The sequence below is a fragment of the Galleria mellonella genome, unplaced genomic scaffold (assembly GCF_026898425.1).
Source record: "Galleria mellonella isolate WM207_F2 unplaced genomic scaffold, CSIRO_AGI_GalMel_v1 utg38, whole genome shotgun sequence".
Lineage (NCBI taxonomy): Eukaryota > Metazoa > Arthropoda > Insecta > Lepidoptera > Pyralidae > Galleria > Galleria mellonella.
In genome coordinates, this window is record NW_026442090.1 from 5,066,843 (window position 1) to 5,090,102 (window position 23,260).

At 31.8% G+C, this 23,260-nt stretch overlaps 5 protein-coding genes across 5 annotated transcripts; 2 read left to right on the forward strand and 3 right to left on the reverse strand.

The window, feature by feature from the left end:
• Window positions 1-801: 801 nt before the first annotated feature.
• LOC113522742 (COP9 signalosome complex subunit 6) lies at window positions 802-7,899 on the reverse strand. Its single transcript, XM_026908547.3, has 6 exons — window positions 7,462-7,899; window positions 7,160-7,291; window positions 6,611-6,762; window positions 5,911-6,076; window positions 4,285-4,478; window positions 802-2,651 (listed from the first exon to the last, which is right to left on the reverse strand). Exons 1-6 carry the CDS (start codon window positions 7,703-7,705, stop codon window positions 2,511-2,513), a joined length of 1,029 nt encoding a protein of 342 aa, XP_026764348.1. The 5' UTR covers window positions 7,706-7,899; the 3' UTR covers window positions 802-2,510.
• A 1,089-nt stretch (window positions 7,900-8,988) lies between these two features.
• Window positions 8,989-15,094, forward strand: LOC113522470 (peptidyl-prolyl cis-trans isomerase G). The gene is made up of 6 exons (XM_052897798.1): window positions 8,989-9,217; window positions 10,411-11,622; window positions 11,701-12,019; window positions 12,427-12,570; window positions 12,762-12,837; window positions 13,226-15,094. The coding sequence occupies exons 2-6, from the start codon at window positions 10,419-10,421 to the stop codon at window positions 13,382-13,384; spliced, it is 1,902 nt and encodes a 633-aa protein (XP_052753758.1). The 5' UTR covers window positions 8,989-9,217; window positions 10,411-10,418; the 3' UTR covers window positions 13,385-15,094.
• On the forward strand, window positions 9,211-10,364 carry LOC113522471 (phosphatidate cytidylyltransferase, mitochondrial). The gene has a single exon (XM_026908159.3). The coding sequence runs from the start codon at window positions 9,271-9,273 to the stop codon at window positions 10,279-10,281; it is 1,011 nt and encodes a 336-aa protein (XP_026763960.2). The 5' UTR covers window positions 9,211-9,270; the 3' UTR covers window positions 10,282-10,364.
• On the reverse strand, window positions 15,086-16,286 carry LOC113522472 (uncharacterized). The gene is made up of 3 exons (XM_026908160.3): window positions 16,157-16,286; window positions 15,610-15,853; window positions 15,086-15,410 (listed from the first exon to the last, which is right to left on the reverse strand). Exons 1-3 carry the CDS (start codon window positions 16,243-16,245, stop codon window positions 15,255-15,257), a joined length of 489 nt encoding a protein of 162 aa, XP_026763961.2. The 5' UTR covers window positions 16,246-16,286; the 3' UTR covers window positions 15,086-15,254.
• A 2,978-nt stretch (window positions 16,287-19,264) lies between these two features.
• On the reverse strand, window positions 19,265-20,788 carry LOC113522546 (cyclin-C). Its single transcript, XM_026908271.2, has 3 exons — window positions 20,006-20,788; window positions 19,818-19,910; window positions 19,265-19,677 (listed from the first exon to the last, which is right to left on the reverse strand). The coding sequence occupies exons 1-3, from the start codon at window positions 20,594-20,596 to the stop codon at window positions 19,555-19,557; spliced, it is 807 nt and encodes a 268-aa protein (XP_026764072.1). The 5' UTR covers window positions 20,597-20,788; the 3' UTR covers window positions 19,265-19,554.
• Window positions 20,789-23,260: the final 2,472 nt, after the last annotated feature.

Genomic DNA, 23,260 nt, shown 5'->3' on the forward strand with positions numbered 1-23,260 from the left:
AAACTATTTTTGAAATTTGGTACACGGTTGGGTTATATCCTAACTCAGCACATAGGATATTTTACGCACTGATTGACGCGATGCCACAGGATTTTCGGATTTTCAATTATACGATTTTATTTGATTCGAATAATCGAGATTCTACTGTAATAATAATATGAAATTACAGAGTACAGAGGCAAACTTTAGTCCTTAGGAGTGGCAATTTATGAAGGGTATCATAAATGACACAATATATTCTGTTATATCTATGGTACTGTTCATGTCTATAGGCGACGGTTACCACTAACCATCAGGTGGGCCGTCAGCTTGTTTACCATTCTAAGTTGCATAAAAAAACACAACATTACAGTGAATGATACATTAGCACGAATATTATAATTAAAAGCGTTTTGGCGTCAAGCGGAAGTCTAGCATGCCGACGTTGCTAGTAGTTGTCAATTTTCAATATATCTTATAGCAAACAAAAACAATTATTAAAGAACAAATTGTAACTACATAAAAATTGCTACTAAAACTTTGCAACTGCTTCACTTCTACATTTATATTTAATTTACTTTTTTACAATAAAAGTGCAATATTTAGGTGAGTTTTGTAAGAATCCTATTATTAACTTTTCAAATATAAAAACATTTTTAAAAAAAAATTAGTTCAGTCAACGAAACTTCGTCCATTATTTTTTAAATTTGACAAATAAAGCAATGTTGCCAGAATTTTGATAAACACCCTTAAAGGAAATATATTTTCATTGTTATTTACATAATGTTCAGCCAAACCGAAAATTAGAAATTAAAGAAATCATATATCATAATATTTATTAAAGTGTCTATTAAGTATTAATTTTACTCAGTCATGACAACTAGTCTTCATACAAATTAATAGTTTAACCATAAAGCTAGCCGGATTGTCTTACTTGTATTTTAGTCGAGAATGAGCCTGACTGCGAGCCTCGGCACGTTGAACACCAACCATCTCACGTCACGGTTGCTCATAATTAAGAGTCCCGATTGGTCCCAAAACTAGTTGGGCATTGTCAACTAAAATACACGTAAGTCAATCCGGTTAGCCTTACAGTTAAAATATAATGTGTACTAACATTCCTTTTAATAGTTAAACATAATATATCTCACTAGCGTTAAAGAGTTACGAAGATAAAGATATCCCTACAGTTTTAATTACGTAGTTCCACAAAGGCCGATATCTGTTCCAAAAGTTCCATGGAAATGACTGTTCACTATTATCCCATCATTGAACTATATAATTATACATAATTGAACCATAGAGATATCCTGAATATATATAACACTTATTTGCCAACTAAATTTGAAGCAATTATTTTAATTCAGTGTTTTTCAAACTAATTCATACCGCGACACTGATATAATTTAAAAAAGAACCCCAATCCCGAAATTTACCTAATCTCAAATTTACTGAAAAAGGCACAACCTCCTTGAGAAACGATCGCTTACTCATAGGGGTCGGCATCGCAACCCATACTTTGAAAAACACTGTTTAGATGAAATAATATCGTCATAGTCGTAGAATACTGACGGATCTTTATATATAATCTTTGTCAGAACCGTCAGTATTCTACGACTATGACGATATGTGTCATGAAGCAATGTCATTCCATTGCTTCAGGACAAATAGTCTTTACACAAATTCATTAAGGTGTTTATTCCTATGCAAATTGAACTACCGCGCTGATCCCAAATGCAAATTATAGAAATAGATTAAAAGGAAAACTTCTTGGCTATCGCTAAATTCAATCGTTTTTAGCACTCGAATGATATTGGCATGAAGTACTAACCACGCAGTAATATTAGTTGGACAAATCAGAATTTCTCTATCATTAAGTAAAATCATGCTTATATATCTTTACAAATTCATATTAAAGGAGTTCAGGAGTAGTTTATATGTGAATAACAAAATCATAGGGATATATATATATATATAGAAAAATGTTTTGTTTTTTTTTTCATTTGCAATATATACATGTGGCTGATTCTGATGTGCAATTCCCTAAACCTATTTTTAAAACTAATTGAATTAATACTATAATGAAAGTATTATGTTACATCAAACATGTACTAACTAGCTTAGACTCAGATCTACTCATATTAAAAATTTCATTCATACTAGTCCTTTATTTCGCTGTAATAAATAAAAATTTTTATTTTCGTAATATATATAGGCAGAGAATGACGCTTCAGAACGGACCCCAATATTGTACAGTTTATTGTAGTTCATTTAATCAGTTTTGCCTTAAATTTGGTATCGATATTAATTAATCCAATCTTCTGTACCTCTTTGATTAATTATAACCAAAATAAAAATAAAATAAAAAACTATTAATATTTATCATTTTTTTTTTTTTTTTATGCAAATGTAAAATATTAACAGAATAATTTATTAGGTATAACATAAACTGATTTTCTTTATTTATTCTATACACTTCAGAGACCAGAGTAACAGAGTATGTATATTCAAGTATAATACTAACAACTACTTTAGAAGAAGAGCCCTCTCATTCGACGGCCCATGCCTTGTCTATCGTAGAGGACGTTGAATCTGTTTACTAGTTGATTGATCGCGTTGCAACCTTTCGTAATAGTGCCGAGGTAAGTCATAAGCGCCACATCGTTGCATTGCTGAAATTAAAAATTAAATTAAAAATAACAATAATATAGATCAAAGGATCTATTATGAAATATAAATCGAAATTATCCAATCAAATATCGTGCGTAGGATAAAACAAGTTCATACCAAACTCGAGTATATAGACAAAGCGTGACATTTAATTCGTTATGCTCTACTGTAAAGTATTAGAACGACCACAAATCGTCACTCTGGGCAAAATAATATTTGCAACTCATTTAAACAACTGTCAAACTAACAAACTGTCTGGTCGCGTGGTCCCACCAGAAACCATCATGCTGAGGTAAATTCATTGATGCTTCACACCTGTCATCTCTCATTGGTGTCCCACCAGCGTATACTGATAGCGCAGGCGGGGTTTTTTTTTGATGGGTGAAAATGGTATGGTAACCCCGCCTGCGCTAACGGTATACGCTGGTGGGACACCAGTGAAGGATAATAGCTGAGAATGAAACAGGCCAGTTAGCCCATCATGATGAATTCATTAGGAATTAACCATGATAGTTTCCAGGGAGAACCACGAGAAGGTCGATCTGGTTGGGTATATTGCTAGCAATGGGATTCTCAGTCTCCATTACTAACAATCCCTTTCCCCCCTACTCGGTATTTATAATAACACATTTTTTTACACACACGAACATACATTTGTATCCAGATGTATGTTCGTGTTTCCAGAAAGATCGTGTAGAGGTTAATCTAATAAGGTTATATAGGGTATATTACCAGCAATGGAATAACTAGTTCCCATTACTAACAACCCCCCCTCCCCTTTTTTAACAAGGTATCCAAAGCAATGCCCATATCCACAACTGTAATGATTAATCCCAAGCATCTTTACAAACTTATACCGATATTACCATTGCATTATCGTCCATTAAAAAATAGTACATTACTGCAGCAGCCAGCAACTGAGGCATTGATGGACGAACGTGCAAATGTGGGCCGAGGTGTAGCCGAAGCACACATACGTAAGTCCATCAATGACTAGTTGTGGCCAAGGCTTGTATAGTACTTTTCTCAAACAATGCGCGGAAACCAAAACACAATTTTACTTTTTAAGTTCAATGACGAATAACGAACAATAATAATTTTTTACGCGCCATAATGTTCCTTTGTTTTTTTTTTCAATAAACAACTTTCTATTTACAAGCCAGTTCGAAATTTAAATAAAACCTTTTATTAGTTACCTCCTTGGTAGCCATGTTTCGAAGTAAAACCATTTTTAAATTACAGGACAGATATAAGTTTACATAGTAATTTATCTGGCCACAAAACACGACACATATGGATTTTCATACAACTTTTGCCGGCCGCTGCCCGCATGTATCTGGCCAGTACGGCAGTTTTGATTTATCTCGAAGAAGATTGTCAAAATAATGCTCACATTTCCAAGCATGTCTGAGAAAAAATAGTTACTTAGATTGATTATTAATTAAATTAATTAGATTTGGAGATTGTTAGATTATGTATTTTGTTTTTGTATTTTTTTTTTTATTTGTGCTTTTTTTTATTTTTATTCTCTTGTCTCTTTTGCTGTGTATTACGTGTATGTTTTTTTTTTTTTTGTAATTTGTGTGCTGTAAGTAATGTAAATAAATTGTCTATCTATCTATCTATTTAACTTACGTTGTAGAAGTGGGTGCGGAACTGGTGCGAGGTGAGCAAGGGCAGGCGGTGTGCGAGCGCGCGCGCCTCCCGCAGCAGCGCGGGCCGCGGCGGCAGCGTGCCCGCGCGCACCGCGCGCACCGTCGCCAGCACCGCGCGCACCCGCGACACCAGCATCTTGATCGCCGACCGCTGCGCGGTCAGGTGCTCCGCCACTGTTGTCATTTATTTATTTTATACAACTTAGAATGGCAAACAAGCTGACGGCCCACCTGATGGAAAGTGGTAACCGTCGCCTATAGACATGACCAGTACCATGGACATAACAGAGTATACTGTTTCGCCCATGATAACCCCCATGCGTTGCCATTCCTGAGGACTCAGGTGTTATTCCTCTGTACCCAGTAAATTCACGCCATATCCCACCCTTCAAACCGAAACACAGCCATGCAAACACAACTGCTTCACGGTTGAAACACGAAGCAATACAATCATACAATCACACCATGTACACAGCTGATATGTGGCTTTTTTTTAATGAGTGACAATGGAATGGTAACCCCGCGCGCGCTATCGGTATACACCGGCGGGACACCAGTGGAAGACGATAGGTGAGAATGAATACAGGTCAGTTGGCCCACCATGATGAATTCGACAAAAATTAACCATGATGGTTTCCAGGAAGAACCGCGTGGAAGTCGAACTAAGAGGGTATATTGCTAATAATGGAGCTATTAGACCTCATTACTAACAATCCCTTTCCCCCCGATATGTGGTAAGCCCGCCTGCGCTAACAGTATACGCTGGCGGAGCACTAGTGAGGGATGATAGATAAGGATGAAAAGGCAGATCAGTTAGCCCATCGTGACTAATACACCTGGAATTCAGCACGACGATTTCCAGACCACGGGACCACGTGAAGGTCAACCTGATAAGTTATATTGCTAGCAATGATACTCGTATGCGGGGTTACTCTTGAATTAAAATTCAATATATCGATATTGGAATTTCAGTCATTTCGCACTCTCGAATTGCGATACTAGCAACATAATACTTCCATATTGTTCTGATAGATATGTATCAGTGTAACTTGTCAATGCAAATTCTAACCTAATTTCTAATTGTTATTTCATGAGTGCAGTATCAAATTGTCATTGGCAATAGATTGGATTGATATTAGGTTCAAGAGTAGACCTGCTAATCGTGCTAGAAGTATTTTAAATTGTATGAAAATACATTATTACTTTATATATCGTCCTTTTAAATTTAACCTATTTGATTCTATGTTCTAGACTTCTAGCTGTATATAGCAAGCTATATTCTATACAACATTTGTGCAAACTCTCTCTCTTTCTCTTTCTCTATCTTAATAAATTACATGAAAAGTAAAACGTAAATTCATAAAAAAGAGCACGAAATGTGTTCATGCAGTTAAGCGGCATATTTTGCAACTGTTCCCTAAAAATAGTGACCTGTGTTGGCTTAGTACACTGCTATGTATTTCTAATGTGGGTTTTTAGAAGAAAGTTAAAGATATCACGGGTGTATAATGAGACTGTCTTTTCAGGATGGTAGTGAACAAAGTAAAGATCACTATGATCACCAACATCTAGTACGAAATGGCACCTTAAAAAGAAATAACTATACCCAAACTGTTGAGAGCAGCTTCACCAGAAGATACCCTGGCAACATGGTCTACGCCAATTCTCTCTGCTTCTTCAGCAGCTAATGTGTATGTAAGCGGTGCCAGCAGCATTGTGGCACGTCCATTTACTACATCTATTACAGATTCATACAACACCACTGGTAATTGCTGAAAAAAATATATGTAATATGTAATATACATAGATTAAAATAGATATAACTATCATAATATTTATTATGATCTATGTAATATTATATGTATATAATGTATTTTAAAAATGATAGTATTTAAATATAATCATATAATAGTACAAAAAATATAGTTGAAATAAAATATTTATTTAAATAACTTACAGAAAAACCAGGAGTACAAACTAAGACACTAACTAGCAGGTTCTTACAACTAAATTATATTTAATTAGATAGGTATATAAATTTTAATATAATTGAAATATAAGACAAATAAACTATAGACTAATAATATTATAGATGAAAACCTATAAAAATTAAAAATGAGTTAATTATGTCCTCTTGCCAATTTGGCCTTTGTGAAATAACTTTGTAAACAGCACATAGTATTTGAGATGATATGGACATGGGTAGATTACTTTCATCTTGGTCATGTAAAAGTCACATAAAGAAATAGTTACTATAATTGATTATCAAGCAACGCTAATAAATAATTGGTTTTCAATTCTCTTACATCTCCATTTCTTCCTGCGGGATTAAGCATAAGCATTACTGGACATTCATTGATGTCACATATTTGTCTATGTACAGCAATGTCGCGTTCAGTAGGTGTATCTCCTGTGGTATACCAACCCAAGAAATCCATATCTGAGAATACTTGCTTAACTGAAAGAATATAACATTTTGTAATGAACATTAAGATTAGATTTGTTTATTTGCCAGAATATTGTTTTTACAGATATTGATCTATTGTGAAGTACAAATTAAATATATATATATGGCCATGTGGTTCCAGCATAAAATAGGCAACCCCTTCCTTTCCATTGATGTCATAAGAAGAAACTAAGGTAGGGTGAGGGATGGGCAACAGCATACCTTTTAAAACACCTCTAAAGCCTAATTGCAGTTCCCAATCTGCCTGCCAAGCATGGCAATTTCGCGCAAATACCCCCAATAAGAGGCTCATTTTCAGTAGTGGACAGTTAAAGGCTGATATGACGATTAAATATAATAATTTTGTTTAGTACAATTATTTTATGATTTAATATGATATAATACTTACATTGTTCTTCCTTCAAATTATAATAATCTCTATCTATAATTATATCTCCTTCAATAACACTAAAGACCAATTCAAAAGAGTTCATTACTTCTATATTACGGCCTTTTTGTTTGCCAATAAGTGCACCAATCACTGAAAACCAAATTATTTGCAAATTTTAATAAACAGTAGGCATGATCTATATGTATCTTAAATGTTAGTTAATTGTTTAATGTGTTTGAGTAACAAACATCCAAGCATATAAACATAAAAAATATATTTAGAACCTTTATCTTACTAATAGGATGAACCTTATGTTCTACCTGTTTGTGGAGACCCTTCTTGTGCTCGTAAACGGGTCCAGTGCTCAGAAACATTCATGATGACCAGGGGGTGAAGGGACACTGTTACTGAACCTGAAGTGGCAGTAGTCACCACAACACTTTTATTGCCTCCCGGAGTCGGCGGTGCCGGGGATGCTGGATTAGTAGTCTCCACTGGCGGTCCTGAGGAAGCGCTCTCAACCTCCACCTCCATTTCAAAGTCGATTCTATCTGCACTTGTCATGATAATATTTAATACCGCGTGTTTAATATATTTATTAAAAAAAGTATTACTAAAATATAATTAATTTTTAAAGTCTGTGAATACAGCGAGTAACTCGTTAAAAAGTGGTTAGAGAAGTATATCAAAAGCAACCAAAAACAAGATACAAATTAAAAAAAATATCATCATAAGAGAAATATATAATGAAATTAAGTACCTAATCTGTGATGGAGATGTTGACGTGATATTATGTCAATATTGTCAATGTCAAATTATCATAGAAAAATTATCCTTAATCTATGCAAATTAGAACGTAATACAAAGTAAACAATAATAACATTTATTTTATAATTTATGCTAATTTATGTGCAAACTAAAAATAGATATATAATTTTATATGCGGTGTTAGTTTTTTATAGATACACAAAATTAGAAATATATTTATTTTATTATATCAGTATATATTTCTAGTACAAGCTCTACTTGTTATAATGCACTATACTAATTTTATTGATTACTCACCATTTAAATTTTCTGAAAATTATTCTAAAAATCATTGCTTATATCTATTATATTTTTTCTATTACGTCAAATTACAATTTTGTTTATATTTTTTGTAGTGTCTGTAATTTAGTTAACTTTCAAATTTATTGTAAAAATTTTAAATTAAAATCGTTACCTTAAACCGGGTTTGGGATTATGAATTGCACCACGTCATGTAATGACCCACGTTGAAACGTCGGCAATAAAAATTAACCAGAATTAAAGAAATTATATGCTTCATTTTATACTTTATTCAAGCAATGGGAGTTATCTATTATTCTCATCTTCGTGTATATTATATTTTATAAATGTGCATATAAGCTATATTAGACGCCAAGCTTGTTTACATAATGAATACTTAATTAATTAATGAGAGTACTCTACTTAAACCAAAGATTTCGTTATTTCTTGTTCTTAGACTTGACAATTCTAACAAATTTTTCTAATGATCCCTTTCTCATTTCTATTTACACTACTTCGAAGTGTGTAGAACATGAACTAATTCTCAGAGATTTTACGAGAACCAACCGAGTTAGTTAATAATATATAGTAAAATTTTAAAGATTTAACAATATTAGAACCAGATTCATAACCTGAATCTATACTTATTATGTATTATACAGATAGATTAACTAAAAAAAATTATGCGAAGTTTCAAATTATTTCTATTCACCCCGTTCTATGATACTTATCTATTTGCTTATCTATGCTGGCTTTATTAATTCCACAGAGTGCTTTATATTCATTCTCTAACGCAAAAAAGAAAAAAAAAAAAAATGAAATGTCGTCGTTACTCAAGTGTCTACTTTATTAGTTATTAAATGCAAACATTTCTTGTTCTCAAAATAAAGACATGAATATTTAATATAAAGTGAAATCTTAATGTTGCAAGAGTATCATATAAGAAAATAGTAACTAAAATATAGTACATGTGGCAGAAGATCAAATTATAACCATCATCGACCGAATATCATTGAAGCAAATCCCCAGGTCAGCAGTCAAGTTATTTACATAACCACTAAGTAATTTCTTAAATAAAAATTATGACATCAACAGCCGTTAAAGCGTTGGGCGTAGCCAAAGATGTATCCCCCTTGTACTATCGTATATTATCGAAGTTTCCACAAAACTTCACATTTTGCTTCGCCTATGGTTCAGCAGTGAAGCCACAAATCAGTAACCAGAAGAAACAGAATATGATCGATCTTATCTATTGTGTTGAAAACTCTTATAGATGGCACGGAGCCAATATTGAACAGAACCCTTCACACTATTCAGCTCTACGGTTTCTAGGCAAAGGTTTTGTTGCAAGATTTCAAGAAAATTGGGGTGCTAAGGTTTACTTCAATACACTTGTTGAACTGAAAGAAGAGAATATTACAATAAAATATGGTGTTGTTTCACAAAAGAATTTAATTGCAGATTTACTTGATTGGAATGACCTATACCTGGCTGGACGTCTACATAAGCCAGTTGAAATTATAAAACAAACCAATAGTTCTCAATTGCAAAATGCTCTGCAGTCAAATTTAAGATCTGCTGTTCATACAGCACTTCTTATTTTGCCAGAATCATTCTCAGAATATGACTTTTATTTTGCCATTTCTAATCTAAGTTATGCTGGAGATTTTAGAATGACATTTGGGGAAAACAAAAACAAAGTTAGGAATATTGTTCAACCTCAATTGTCAAGTTTTCGTGAATTGTACAGTCCAATCTTGCAACAATTTCATGCCTATGTTGATTTTCCTATGGGAGATGCACAGTGTCACCAAGATTTACATCCAGAAACAAAATTCCATCATCTCATGCAACTGCCAATGATCCCACAGCAGAGAATAGCAAAATTTTGGAATCATGGTGGACTTCAACAGGATATGGAAGATGTGCTCCGTGCTGTTGCATATGACATAGACTGTGCTGTTATATTGAGACAAATACTTAAAGATATAGTGTGGCAGTCTAGTGTAAGACAATCTTTAAAGGGAATCCTGACAGCAGGACTATTAAAGTCAATCCGTTATAGTGCTAAAAAAATAGCAAAAATGTTTTAATTATATAATAGAACAATTATGTATCTAACATATTTATGTAAGCCAGACATTAACGAAAATAAAATTAGTAATTATAAATTAAACACTTTTTTTAATTTAATTTTATATACATTCCTTTTTTGTTTTTAGGTTCCATTATGCTTTCTGATGAATCCAGCAGTGATTCAGAAACAGGTAGATTCAAATGTCGATCTAAGAATGAAGATGAACAAAAGAAAAATACAAGTAAAAAAGAAGATAACACTAGACCCTCTGAGCGGCATAGATCTTCTATAAATGAAAGATATAGAAGAGATTTTGATAAAAAAAGAAATGAGAGGGAACATTATGATAGACATGTTCGTGAAAGGCATAGGCATTCAAGGTATTCTCCTGTGAGTAGGAGAAGAAATTCAAGAGATAGAAGCCAGGACAGGAGATCATATGAAAGGCATAGATATAGAGATTCTAGAGGAAGATCAAAACCCAGAGACCTTAGGAGTAGTAGTAGAGATAAACATAGGAATACTGGGGTTCAGTTTAAAAAATCTCCTGATCATTTACGAGATTTCAAGGAAGAAATTCGACGTAACATTGCAAAAGATGAAAGAAAAGACAAACACTCTGATCACTTGGAAAGAAAGAAAAGGGCAGATTCTAGAGAGAAGGTGTCTTTGTCTCCTGATCAAAGAGGAAAAAAATCTGAAGTTTATCAACCACCTCCTATGTTATCTACTAAAAATAAAAGTGACAGTCCAATTATTGTGGAACATAGTGATGAATCTGAAGATGTTCAGCCTGGTTCATACTACAGTATGATACCTGCCATAGTTAAAGAAAAATCTGAAGAATCTAGTGAGATTGATTCATCTGATGATGAGAAACTTAGAGCCAAACTTTTAAACTTAGAAAACGAGCTTCAGAAAACCAGAAAGAAAAAACATAAGAAGAAACACAAAAGAAAAAGTTCAAAATGTAGCAAAGATAAAGAACAAGAGCCAACCACATCTGTAGAAGTAAGCAGTACAACTGATATTCAAGATGCAATTCAAAATCATAATAATAGTCATCCTGAAACCGCTGAAGTCTCCTCTACACAAAAAAGTAGTCAAAAAGAAAGCTGTGAAGAGGGAGAAATATCAAGTGATGAAGAAACAGATAACAACTTTGAAATTGATCCTAATGACTTAAGACATAAACTAAAAAGATCTGTACGAAAATCTGTATTAGGTTCAGAAAAGTCTGCTTCAGGTGTTTGTGGCCCTGCATTACCACCTCATTTAAAGAATCAGTTTGACCCTTCAATAGAAATAGAAGGACCAGCTTTACCCCCACACCTTAAAAAGGGGTCCAGAAATATAGGTAATTATACCTAGGTTAAAATTAAAATTACTTATTTCTACAGATAAATTACTGATGCTATTTCTTTTTCATTAACAGGACCATCTATTCCCGATAATATGCGTAAAGTACTAGCAGAAACTGATTGTGAAATAATAAAAGACGAGATTTCTGATGAAGATGTAGGTATTGGCCCATTGCCTGTAGGCTCTGAAGAAAAATGGTCGGATGCCCATAAACGACTTGAAGAGCGGGCATTGGACATAAAGATAAAACATTTAGATGGGCATTCTTTACAAAGTAATAAAGTGAAATCTAGAGAGCAATGGATGTTGGAACTTCCTGAGGCTAAAGCAAAATACCTGGGTTTAGAGGCCCGTAGTTTCAGGAGCAAGGAAGGACCTGACATGTCGGACAGGTAAGAAATTGTAAATTATAATTATACATAGTTCTTCATACATTTGTATGAGACACTGAACACACACTTTTCTACAGTATAGCATAAATATTATTTGTCATATTGCTATATTTTCAAAAATCTTACTAAGTATACCTATTTATACATCAAATTAGTAACAGTATAAATTAATCATGACTTTTTTATTATGATCATTGTCTTATATATTGTGACAGACTACATCTTAGTACCCTACATAATAATAGCTTTTTACATAAAAAGTTATAAAAGTGTGGTGATTCTAAAAAAAACTGACACAGAGTAATTGTTATACAACAATATCAAATGTAATGTTAGGTAATACCTATTGCCATATTATTTAACATATTCAATGATTGTACAGTTAAATTTAATATAATTGAAAATAGATCCAGTTGGACTGACACTCCAGAAGAAAAGGCTCGTAAAATATATGGTTTAGCTAAGGAAGAAGATGCAGACATTAAACTACAGCAGGAGGCAAAGGCTCGCCAGATTGCTAACAGAGATGAGGAACACGAGACAGCTGTCAGGTAATACAATTTATATTTATTATTATTGTTACATGCACAAAATATTTAATTTTTTTTTTTTTTACCCTGTGTGGCATATATATATAAAGATTAAATTGTGTGTAATTTAGTTTTACAAAAAAAAAAAATATTATTGTCAAAATACCATAATCAAATAAAGAAACATAACATGACGGCATATTATTTTTCAGGAAACATAAAAAGAAACACAAGAGAGAAGAGAGTTTATTAGAAATACACCAAAAGAAATTAAAAAAAAAGAAAAAGGTATAAATATATTTATGAATTTATTTTAAAGTAATATTATTTTATTTTTAATTAAATGGAAACATTTATTTATTTAAAGAAACAAAAACAGAGAGAAAGAGAGTTTTTAGAATTTTACATCAAAAGAAATTCCACTGTGAGAAAAAAAAAGAACAAGAAAAAAGGTATAAATATATTTATGAATTTATTTTAAAGTAATATTTAATTAGCTTTTATTTTTAATATAAATGAGTCCAAATTTATAATATAATGTACAATAGCATTTATTTATTTATTTTTAAACTTTAGAGTGCAAAAACAGAATATATGTCTTAGATTTGTTGAGTACATATTCATTTTATCCAGAATATATTTTACATTTTACATATTTTATATTTGTGGTTTTCAGAAAGATGATAAAGATGAAGGTAAAAAGGATCGTCGGCCGTTTAGCCGCGATATTGATCTACAAGTAAACCGCTTCGATGAAGCCCAGAAGAAGTCCATTATAAAGAAAGCTCAGGATTTAAACAACAGATTCTCTCGAGGAGAAGCAAAGTATCTATAATTATTATCTGATGTTATAAAATGAATTGAGCTATGAATTTTGGGAAAATCTGAAATCAGTGACATGACTCCATTCACTCAGGAATCTGATTTTATAGAAGGATTCTCATTTACAAATTTACATGGCAACAGGTGGCATATGAATATATCGTTATTTTACGTTTTTGTTACTGCGTATTCCATATAGAATTACACAGTCGTAATCATGTTTCCGTCCGACGTCTTGTTCTTTCTCTTAGCGCGCAGATGAAAATGTAGTTCGTTTCAATATGTCTTAATGAAAAAGTGACCAATTTTGTTGAAATTATTACAGAAATACTCTCTAAATGAAATTATTAACAAATCGAAACATTCAATCAAAAATTAATCAATTATTTTTTGTATTACTATTGGATATTAACAGATTCTCTAATGGTCGCATCAGTTATTAATTTGTTTACATTTTCATAAAATTTCTATTAAGTTGACAGACTGTATCTGGTTATCGATACATTCATTTACCAGCGGTTGCTGAGTATGTTTGTTGGTATCTGAATGCCATTGTAAAAATATAAAAATTTTCATAAATTTTGTTAGATATTATTTATATTCTGAGAAATGAAATGTTTGGTAGTATGTTGATATGTATGTTTCATATCAAAAACGGCTTGTGGAATATAAAAGCATTTAAAATTGTAAACAACCTTTGAATTAAATAAAAATGTGTACGTTGAAAATAGTATGCATTATAATACTTTTGCTAATGTAGTTACATGTAATCAACAGTTCATTGTAAGCGTTCATACCGAGCCTTACCACAATGTGGCAATGTTGCTAATATCTATTTTGAAAAACGATTGAAAATTTTTTTTTTTTGTATATTTCTGACTGATTAATTTAAGAAAAAAAAATTGCTCTGATGGAAAGTCGTCACTGTCGTATAGACGAAATAAATAATTTTACTTTAAAATTTTTAAACTATTTCAAAAATTCCAAAACAAAATTATTAAAAAAAAAAAAATAAAATATTGTAATGTATAATTACAATATTTTGATTTTTATAAGTATATTAACTTTTTAGTTCGTTAGTAGAGCATTTTATAAATAATTAACCAGAAATATTGAAAAATTTTTTTACTTGTTTTTGAAAATTGATACATAATTCCGACTTTGCCTCACGTCGTCAAGCTTCTATATAAACACTTATACCAGTAAATAAAGTATTTAAATACAGTAACTACATACTTAATAGGTTTGGTTTCACCTGTACCCAACTTTAATACCAACGTAATGCAATGTGGTAAGTATTGTATATACCAGAAGTGGTCAAGGCAAAAAAATACAATATTTTGCTAATGTAGCGGAATATAAATAGCTAGTTACTATGAATAATTTTCATCTTTATATTTTCCATCTTAATAAAATAAAAAATACTACAGTGCTACATAATTGTGTCTGTATTACATATGTTGTTTCATTTGAGATTTCAAAATGTATGTAATTGGTAGATTGAACAGAGTTTCGTCAATAAACAGTAAATCTTGAGTCTAGTCAAGTCGGCCATTCCTGGTATATATACTTACTTAATATCGACAAATACTATTTTCTTTTATACCTAAGTAAGTGTGATTTTATTGGCAAAATATAAACGTATTTTTACATCAACTTTTAATAATGTACAAATGATATGTATAGCATAGTTTGTGTAAATACATATTTCTCGTTTACTTAATACATGACTTTATTTTCAATTTACAAATATTCCATATTATAAAAAATCACCAAAGCCTTTACATTATATCATTCGACACACAATCCATCTGCATTTCTTAAAGGTCATGATAAAACTTAAATATTACAAAATCAACGGATATATAATCTTTTGATTAAGTTTACATTATTGTCTTAACATCGATAACGTCTGTGACGTTAACATTTTGGGCCGATGCACAAATCTTTACTTTGTTGTCCTCACAGCAAAGGGGCTCCTCTGCAGTAATATCTGCGTAAATCCAAGATTTGTCGCATACTTTATAGAACGCTGACAACTGAAAACATAATAACATTTGTAAAATTTATTTTTGAATTTCAAATAGAATTAAAAAGAACTAACGTTACTGGAAATTTAATTACTAATTAGTTCTTGGAACAAAAATATTTGTTTTTTTTTTTCTAACAGTAATACAAAGTACAAATGTTAGTAGTAACATCTAATAGACAATAATAGATATACAAGGATTAATATACCTTCAATTTGTCAGCGTCCTTCAGCTTACTGCATAAAATCTCAGGTCCCTTAGCCTTGGTGGCAGTTGCGAGAGCATTGCACAGAGTCTTACATGTGGTCTGTCCCTCCTCATCGCAGTTTACAACCAATCCAGGTGACTGGGAGAGAAGAGGTTCGTAGCCCGCGCCTTCTACAGGCGCACTAGATGGAAATCCTCCGCACGAACAGTTTCCTTTAAGACCTTCTGTAGTCTGTATCAATGGACTGTAAAAATAAACAAGACATGAATATCACATACGCATTTATATAGGAATTTATTGTCTCTAGCTCTGGTTTTTAATTTAGGTAATGATTCAAAAAGAGCTAAAAAAATACTAAAAATCAGCATTTCACTAAGAAATATAAAAATATGATTATTATTTATGTGATTGAAAAAATTTCGAAGCGGCGTACTTTAATTTCCATACTTAATAGCGCGATTAATATATAGGACCAACTTTTTCCTTGGGGAAAGTTATTCAGTCAATAAATTTTTTTTTTTAAAGATTAAAAACAATATTCACTTACTTTGTAATGATTTCATCTGCTAAAACTACTGTGAAGCCAAACAGAAAAATAATACATAGGTCACAAAACAATGACTTGGACGCAGACATGTCGAATAAAATTCCTATGTCGCTACTGGTGAATTGAACATTATAAATCTACCTTTATACCTGCTAGAATCTCATACAGTAACTTTATGTAGGTGAACCATACAATCGGCTTTAAAGAGGACTAACAATTAGCTGACCTATAAAAAAATATAATTTACCATATATCAAATACTTTTTATTTTCTGCTTTTTAGGTTACTTAGTAAAAACAATGTTGTTGAATAAAAATATTTATTTTAATTATTTATTGGTCTGGAAAAAAACAGAATCTGAATTGTTAGTAAGTATTATAAATGTCAATAAACACTTAGTTTCTTGTGTTTAATAGTAGTTAAATATAATATTTATTATTATTATTGTAAGCCGTTAACTGTCCACTGCTGGCTATAATCCTTCCCCATAAGGGTAGTTTTGCCAGTAGTTGCCACGTTTGGCAGGCGGGTTCGCTGCGGTTGCCAGACTTTATTATTATTATTTTTTATATTATTTATTGTTATGTTTTGGAGATGTCTAAGAGGGATGCTGCTGACCATCCCTTGCCACCCTTAGTCAACTCTTACGACACCCATGGGAAAGGAAGGGGTGGCGTAAGTTAAATATATAACTAAACAATTCCGAGTCTGGGAAACTACATAAATTTTGTACATTTCGTTGTAAAACAAGTAATGGTGTTATGATACGTAGATGCCAATGTTATCATTGTAGGTACCTACATTACAATAAGCCATTTCCAGTTCGCATGCATTTGTTTAAGTAAACGAAAGTGGTCATCTTACACAACCACAAACCAACTCATTATTACAAAACTCTAGTTAAATCTATACTTAAGAGTTAAATAATGGATTTTTCTCTCAGTCTTTCATTTGGAAAACTAATGTAGTATTGAAATAAGACGACTTGTGAATTTAATTGTAAGCCTACCATCTATCATCGGCTTGCACAGTGCCTTATTTTTCAGCTAATCAACATCAATAAAAATTACATCACCGTAATTAGTTGCGGTGATGTAAGCAGTTATTCTTTTTCCTAGATAATAACCACTGAAATCTTTGCTAAAATATCGGTTTGACTGAACAGTTTCTCCAAGAAAAAAATTTCCACAGTTACGACTACGGTAGTCGGTACGGTAGGGAATTTAATTAAGTGATAATTTATTACATGCAATTAACCCTCCACCAATTGTGTGTTTTTTGCTCACCGTCAACCGTCAAGGACGATATAGTCTCAGACAATAAATTGACCTACTTAAAGGTGGGGAAAAATTTCAAAAAAATTCGAGGAATACGTTCTAAATTTCTTTTTTTTTTTTTGTTTCCATAGTTTTTGACTTAAATACTTTACCCCCTGGCGAAATAAAATTTTGTAATCTCTACAAAAACCGTAATTTCTAAGATTTCACTAAAAAATCGATATCTTAGATATAAATTAGTTTTAAGATGAAATGTTTTGGAGATTTATTCTTCATATAAGCGCTTTTCAAAACCTTGCCTGTGAGGTACGCGCGTGTGTAAGTTTTTTCACAGAGGAGTTCAAGGCCTCGTCCTTGTTTTCTTACAAAGATATGCATCAGGTCCAAACTTGGTGCGGACAATATTGTCCTATTCGGTTGGCGAAAGGTTAATTATTTGATTAAGTACCTTATTAATTAAAATTATTTTTAGATAATCATCTACTTGCAACAATTTTGAAATCCTCACTCTATCTCGTAAGGAATTGCCTTACACAGTGCCTGCCTAGATAAGGTCGTCACTTGAAAAATTTTTCTCCATGAGTTGACTTTTACCCGAACTTTGCAGTATTACCATTTCATCTTCCAGATCTCTCGGAGTATATAGCGCCCTTATTACTTTAGTTAATATTTGCTTAAGAAGTGCTAGATTGAATAAATTAAATAAACATTAGCACTGACCTATGCCGGTTTCGAAAATCTTTCACCTAATTTACCTCATTTCTTACCCGTATTAAAAAAACCGCTAGTTAAATAGACGTAAGTATAGTCTCCCCTTCTTATAATAAAACATGAAATGGCCTATACTTTAAAAAAAATATAAAATCGACACTGGTAAGAGTGAAAGTATCGCCAAATGATTTAAAACATCCTCTACTAGTAGAGTGCGACCATGTTTTAGTTCCATAAGTCATCACTGGCAACACGCACTGGTTGGGGAGAGAAGGGATTGTTAATAATGGGGATTAGTATCTGCCGTTGCTAGTAATAATACAGTCTATCGATTTCCTCGCGGTACTCCGTGGAAACCATCGCGTTCAATTTCAAATAAATTCATCATGATGAGCTAACTGGCTTGGTTTTTCATCAACACCTATCATCTCTTACTGGTGCCCCGCCAACGTATACCATTAGCGCAGGCGGAGTTATCATTCAATTTAAAAAAATACGCACTAGTTAAAGTTCGTATTGGTGGTTAAAACACCTAACAGTGAACTATAGATCGCTTTGCGTACAAACCAGGATGTGTCAATAGTCACAGGTGTAATTTTTTACACTGTCAAAATATATATTTATAAATTAGTATTTTAAAACTATTGATATATTTTATTATCATTTGGTATACTCAGAGGGATAATAATCTACTGTTGCTGTTGTGGTTAATGTAACATTTGACATGGCAATATTTCTCTGAACACAACTTCTCCTCTGATCCTCATGGTATTGATGAGTCACTTACAAACTGTAGTGCTTGTTTGCCTATTATTGTAGGAATTGGTAGACAACAAAGACAACATGGAAGCTATAATAATATATGGAAATAAAAAAGAAGCTGACAATCCACCTAATTAAATATAACCATTAGTTTGAACAATGAATATTACAAAATATATTGTGGAATCCATTGTACCCATGTTTTGTTATTCTTTAGGACTATTGTCTCTATAATCAGTAATTTTGTTTCTTTATTTCACTCTTCTACCTATAAGAATATAAGTACACAATAAAAACTTTATTATGTACAATAGTAAACAGATTATATATAGTATTAAGATTATTTATAAATAAAACATTTATTTTAATTCAGATTTATTTAAAATCACAAATAACATACTACCAGTCTTTTAAAAATTAAAAGTTAGTCAATGTATGTATGCAAGTTGAAAACTAAGCTAAATTACCTAACAGGAACTTAGCATGTTGGTGTCACTAAGGTATCACAGAATGTGACAAAATATAGAACTTGGGTAAATTAGTAATATTACAAAGTTACTTATTATCAACTTATTAGTGATAATACACTATAAACAGGTTCAATAAATATCAATGCAGTTTTAGCTTCGAGCACATATTGAAGATTTTCTATCTTTGGGGTGCAGGCTTTGGTTTTGGCATCTTAGCTAAAAGCTGCTGTATTTCTTTCTTTTCATCATAACTCTTCCACATTTCATACAAATTTATAATAGAACGTACAATCTCTTGTATCTAAAACAAAATTTAAAAAATTAAATACACATGACAAATAGCAAACATAAAACAGTTTTTTTTTTTTATATAAAAATTGGTATGAGCTTATAATAGTAATGAATGTGGTACAATTTTAAATGTCATCACTGAAATCTCACCTTATCCATGTCAACATTAAGTTCTGCAAACCATGGTTTTAGATTTTCTTTACCAAGCATCACACAAGCTATATGCAATGCTCCTATTGCAATCTGGAAACAATTAAATATGCACTTTTATTTTTTCAAGTTTATCATAAAATAAATAAACACTGTATTTAGTTTAATTTAAATAACATAGCATTTACCTGATAGGGTGGATATAGTAAGCTTACATCAGTTCTTAGTGAATCATTAACAATTCTCCAAGCATAAGTAAGAAGTTGGTCATCTTGACCAATATCTTGTACAAATAGAAGTAAAGGCCTGTATGGTTGATACACTATTAAGCAGCAGTCCAAATTTTCTAACAAATAAAATTCACATTCCAATATATGAGTGGTTCTGTATGGAAATTCTTGCTGACCATATGCATAACTGAATTTATTCTTTATAACAGTTTGGCAAGTTGTTATCAGTCGTGAATTTGATATCACGCCGAATTCTTCGACTTTTGATGCAAGAAAAACGCATGTTGGTGCCAATAATAACGGATCTATACACATAAGAGAATTCCTAGCGTAAAATCTCTTGAAGTACACCGTAGCTGTCGCAATCACTTGTTGTCGGAGTTTCAGCTGTTCTCCGAGAACTTGAATTATACTCGCAAAGAAATTAAATATTTTTTGATACTCTTCCTCTGACAGTATATTGAGGTCGTGTTGACGATCTCTAATAAGGTCTTGTTTATCCAGCATCCACTGCTGATGATGAGAACTTTGCCAAAAATTTCCAGCCATAATTTTTTACAAAAAAAATAGATAGCACCCAAATAACGTTAAAATTTCTGAATCATTCTGTAAAAATGCATAATTTTAAAAAACGTTAAAACCAGACATATATATTTTTTTAGAATATAGAAAGTTTTTGATATAATATAAACTAGATTTCTAGAAACGGTCTAATTTTTTTTTTAGTACGTTTGTTCCGTTTGGAACAGGCTAAGGTCGGAGACCATGCTGCCTAGTCTTCAAAGAGATAATTTGTCTGGAATTTTATTTTTCTAATGTCGCTTCAATTATTGTCATAATCTTCAATATTTCATTTGTCAAATCCGGTAAGTACATTTTCATAAATATCTTTTCTTGAGTTTTCTTAAACCAGTGGATTTATCAAATTAAAAATAAATAATTATAAAAAATCATTGTCTTAATTCAATAAAAGTATTCTTATAGCTCCTTGAATGTTGTAGTAATATAAGTGAAAATAGCTTTGAAACAAGAAGGAAATCTTAAGAGAAGCGGGATTGAGTGCGGGATATTTTCGGGTTTTTTGAAGATAATCCTAAGTTCGTCAAACATAATGTGTCTTTGAATGACAAATTCAGAGCAATCAAAAAAAAGGTGATGTAGAGATTGGGCTGTATTTGAGTTACACCATGTGCATGATGGGGAAGCGATCATGCCCATTCGGTGCAGGTGTTCGTTGAAATGTCCGTGGCCGATTCGTAATCTACAAATATTGGTGTAAAATTTTCTGTTTGTGTCCTTTCCTTTGCAGAACCACGGTTTTCCAATACGCCAATTAATTTTGCGGTACCATTTGCCTTTAGTCTGTAATATTTGAGTCCAATGCTCCTCCCATTTAGTTGTAACGATTTTATGTATTCCAATACTACAATCTGAGTAACAAAGGGGTAAATCTTGAACACGAGCAGCACTTGAATTAATAATTTTAGCCAAAGTGTCTACTTGTTCATTCCCAAACACTCCAATATGTGAAGGGGTCCAGATGAAGATAATATCTTTTCCATATATAGTACAGAGATGATAATATTTATTACGAATTTCTTGAATTAAGTAGTTTGATGATGAAATGAATGTGTTATTTTTTAATGCCATAAGAACACTCATACTATCTGTAATTATAATCCATTTCGAATATAGTACCTGTTTTTCTATGTATTCTAATGCTAAAAATATAGCTTTTGCTTCTGCTGTGTAAATACTAGCCAAAGTTGAAATTTTATAACCGTGACCAAATCTATTTGACAAATCGTAAAAAGCCACTGAAGTGCTAAGTGCATTTTTGGAACCATCTGTATATATCTGCCTGTAGTCAATAAATTCTGATAAAGTCTCATACATATCGTGCTTTTCTTTTATGTCTTTACGTATAACAATTTTGATCTTACAGAACTTACTCTCATAAAGGCCATTATAACAAGGAAGTATCTTACTACTATAGATGTTATATTCATCTCGTAAATTCAAATCATTGACAATAGTTTTATTCAAAAACATAGAAATGGGGCAATTTAATAATTTGAGTATGAGTGGGTTATTGGAAACTGAAAAAACTTTGAAGAGAAATTTGAGTTTTAGGTATTCGAAACGAAGAAGGATAGGAGGCAAATTACATTCTACTTGCATTGAGATAATTGGAGAAGTATACATAGCACCTAAAATAAGTCTTAAATTCATATTTTGAATTTTTTCGAGTTTTTCTACTAATTTATGTTCTGAGGCATAACAAAAGAAAGCGTAATCAAAATTACTTCTAACAAGAGATTTGTAAAGTAAAAGGATAATTTTAGGATCAGCTCCCCAGTTACGACCAATTACAGATCTTATTATATTATATATAAGCAATCAACGTATAGATCCCATTTTAAATTTTGATGAAAAATTACCCCCAGAAATTTAACGCTACAGTCTGTTGGAAGAGTTTGATTATTATATATAATATTCATTAATGGAACATATTTATGAACTTGATGAAAAACAACTACTTTACTTTTGGTTAAACTAATATCGAGGGAAAGAAGAGAAAAATATTTCTCAAGTCTTTTTAATGACTCATTTAACACTAATTGCATATCAATAATATTCTTTCCTTTTATATAAATTAATAAATCATCGGCAAATTGCAAGTTGTTCACACTGTTTCCTAAAATTGAATTAAGTTTATAGATATATAAAATATATAGTAGCGGGCTTAGAATACCACCTTGACATACTCCTTTAGAGCTTAACCTAGGTCCTATTAATTTACTATTTACTTTAACATACACTTCTCTATTACTAAGAAAATTATAAATCCATTCGATAAGTTTCATTGGAAGAAATGAGGATAAAATCGAAGATAGAACTGTTAAATTTACATTGTTAAAAGCTCCTACGACATCTAAAAAAACAGATAGAACATATTCATCGTTATTCAAAGCAGTACTAAGGTCGACATAGAAGTTCGCTAAACTTTCGCGCGCTGAATATCCACGGCGAAAACCAAATTGATTCGATGGTAATATACTATTACTTTCAATAAAGAACTCTAAACGCTGTTTAATTAATTGTTCGAATAATTTGCCTGCACAGGATGTCAATGTTATAGGTCTATAGGAGTCGAAATTTGTAGGATCTTTACCGGGTTTAATTACTGGAATCAAACAATCCATTTTCCAT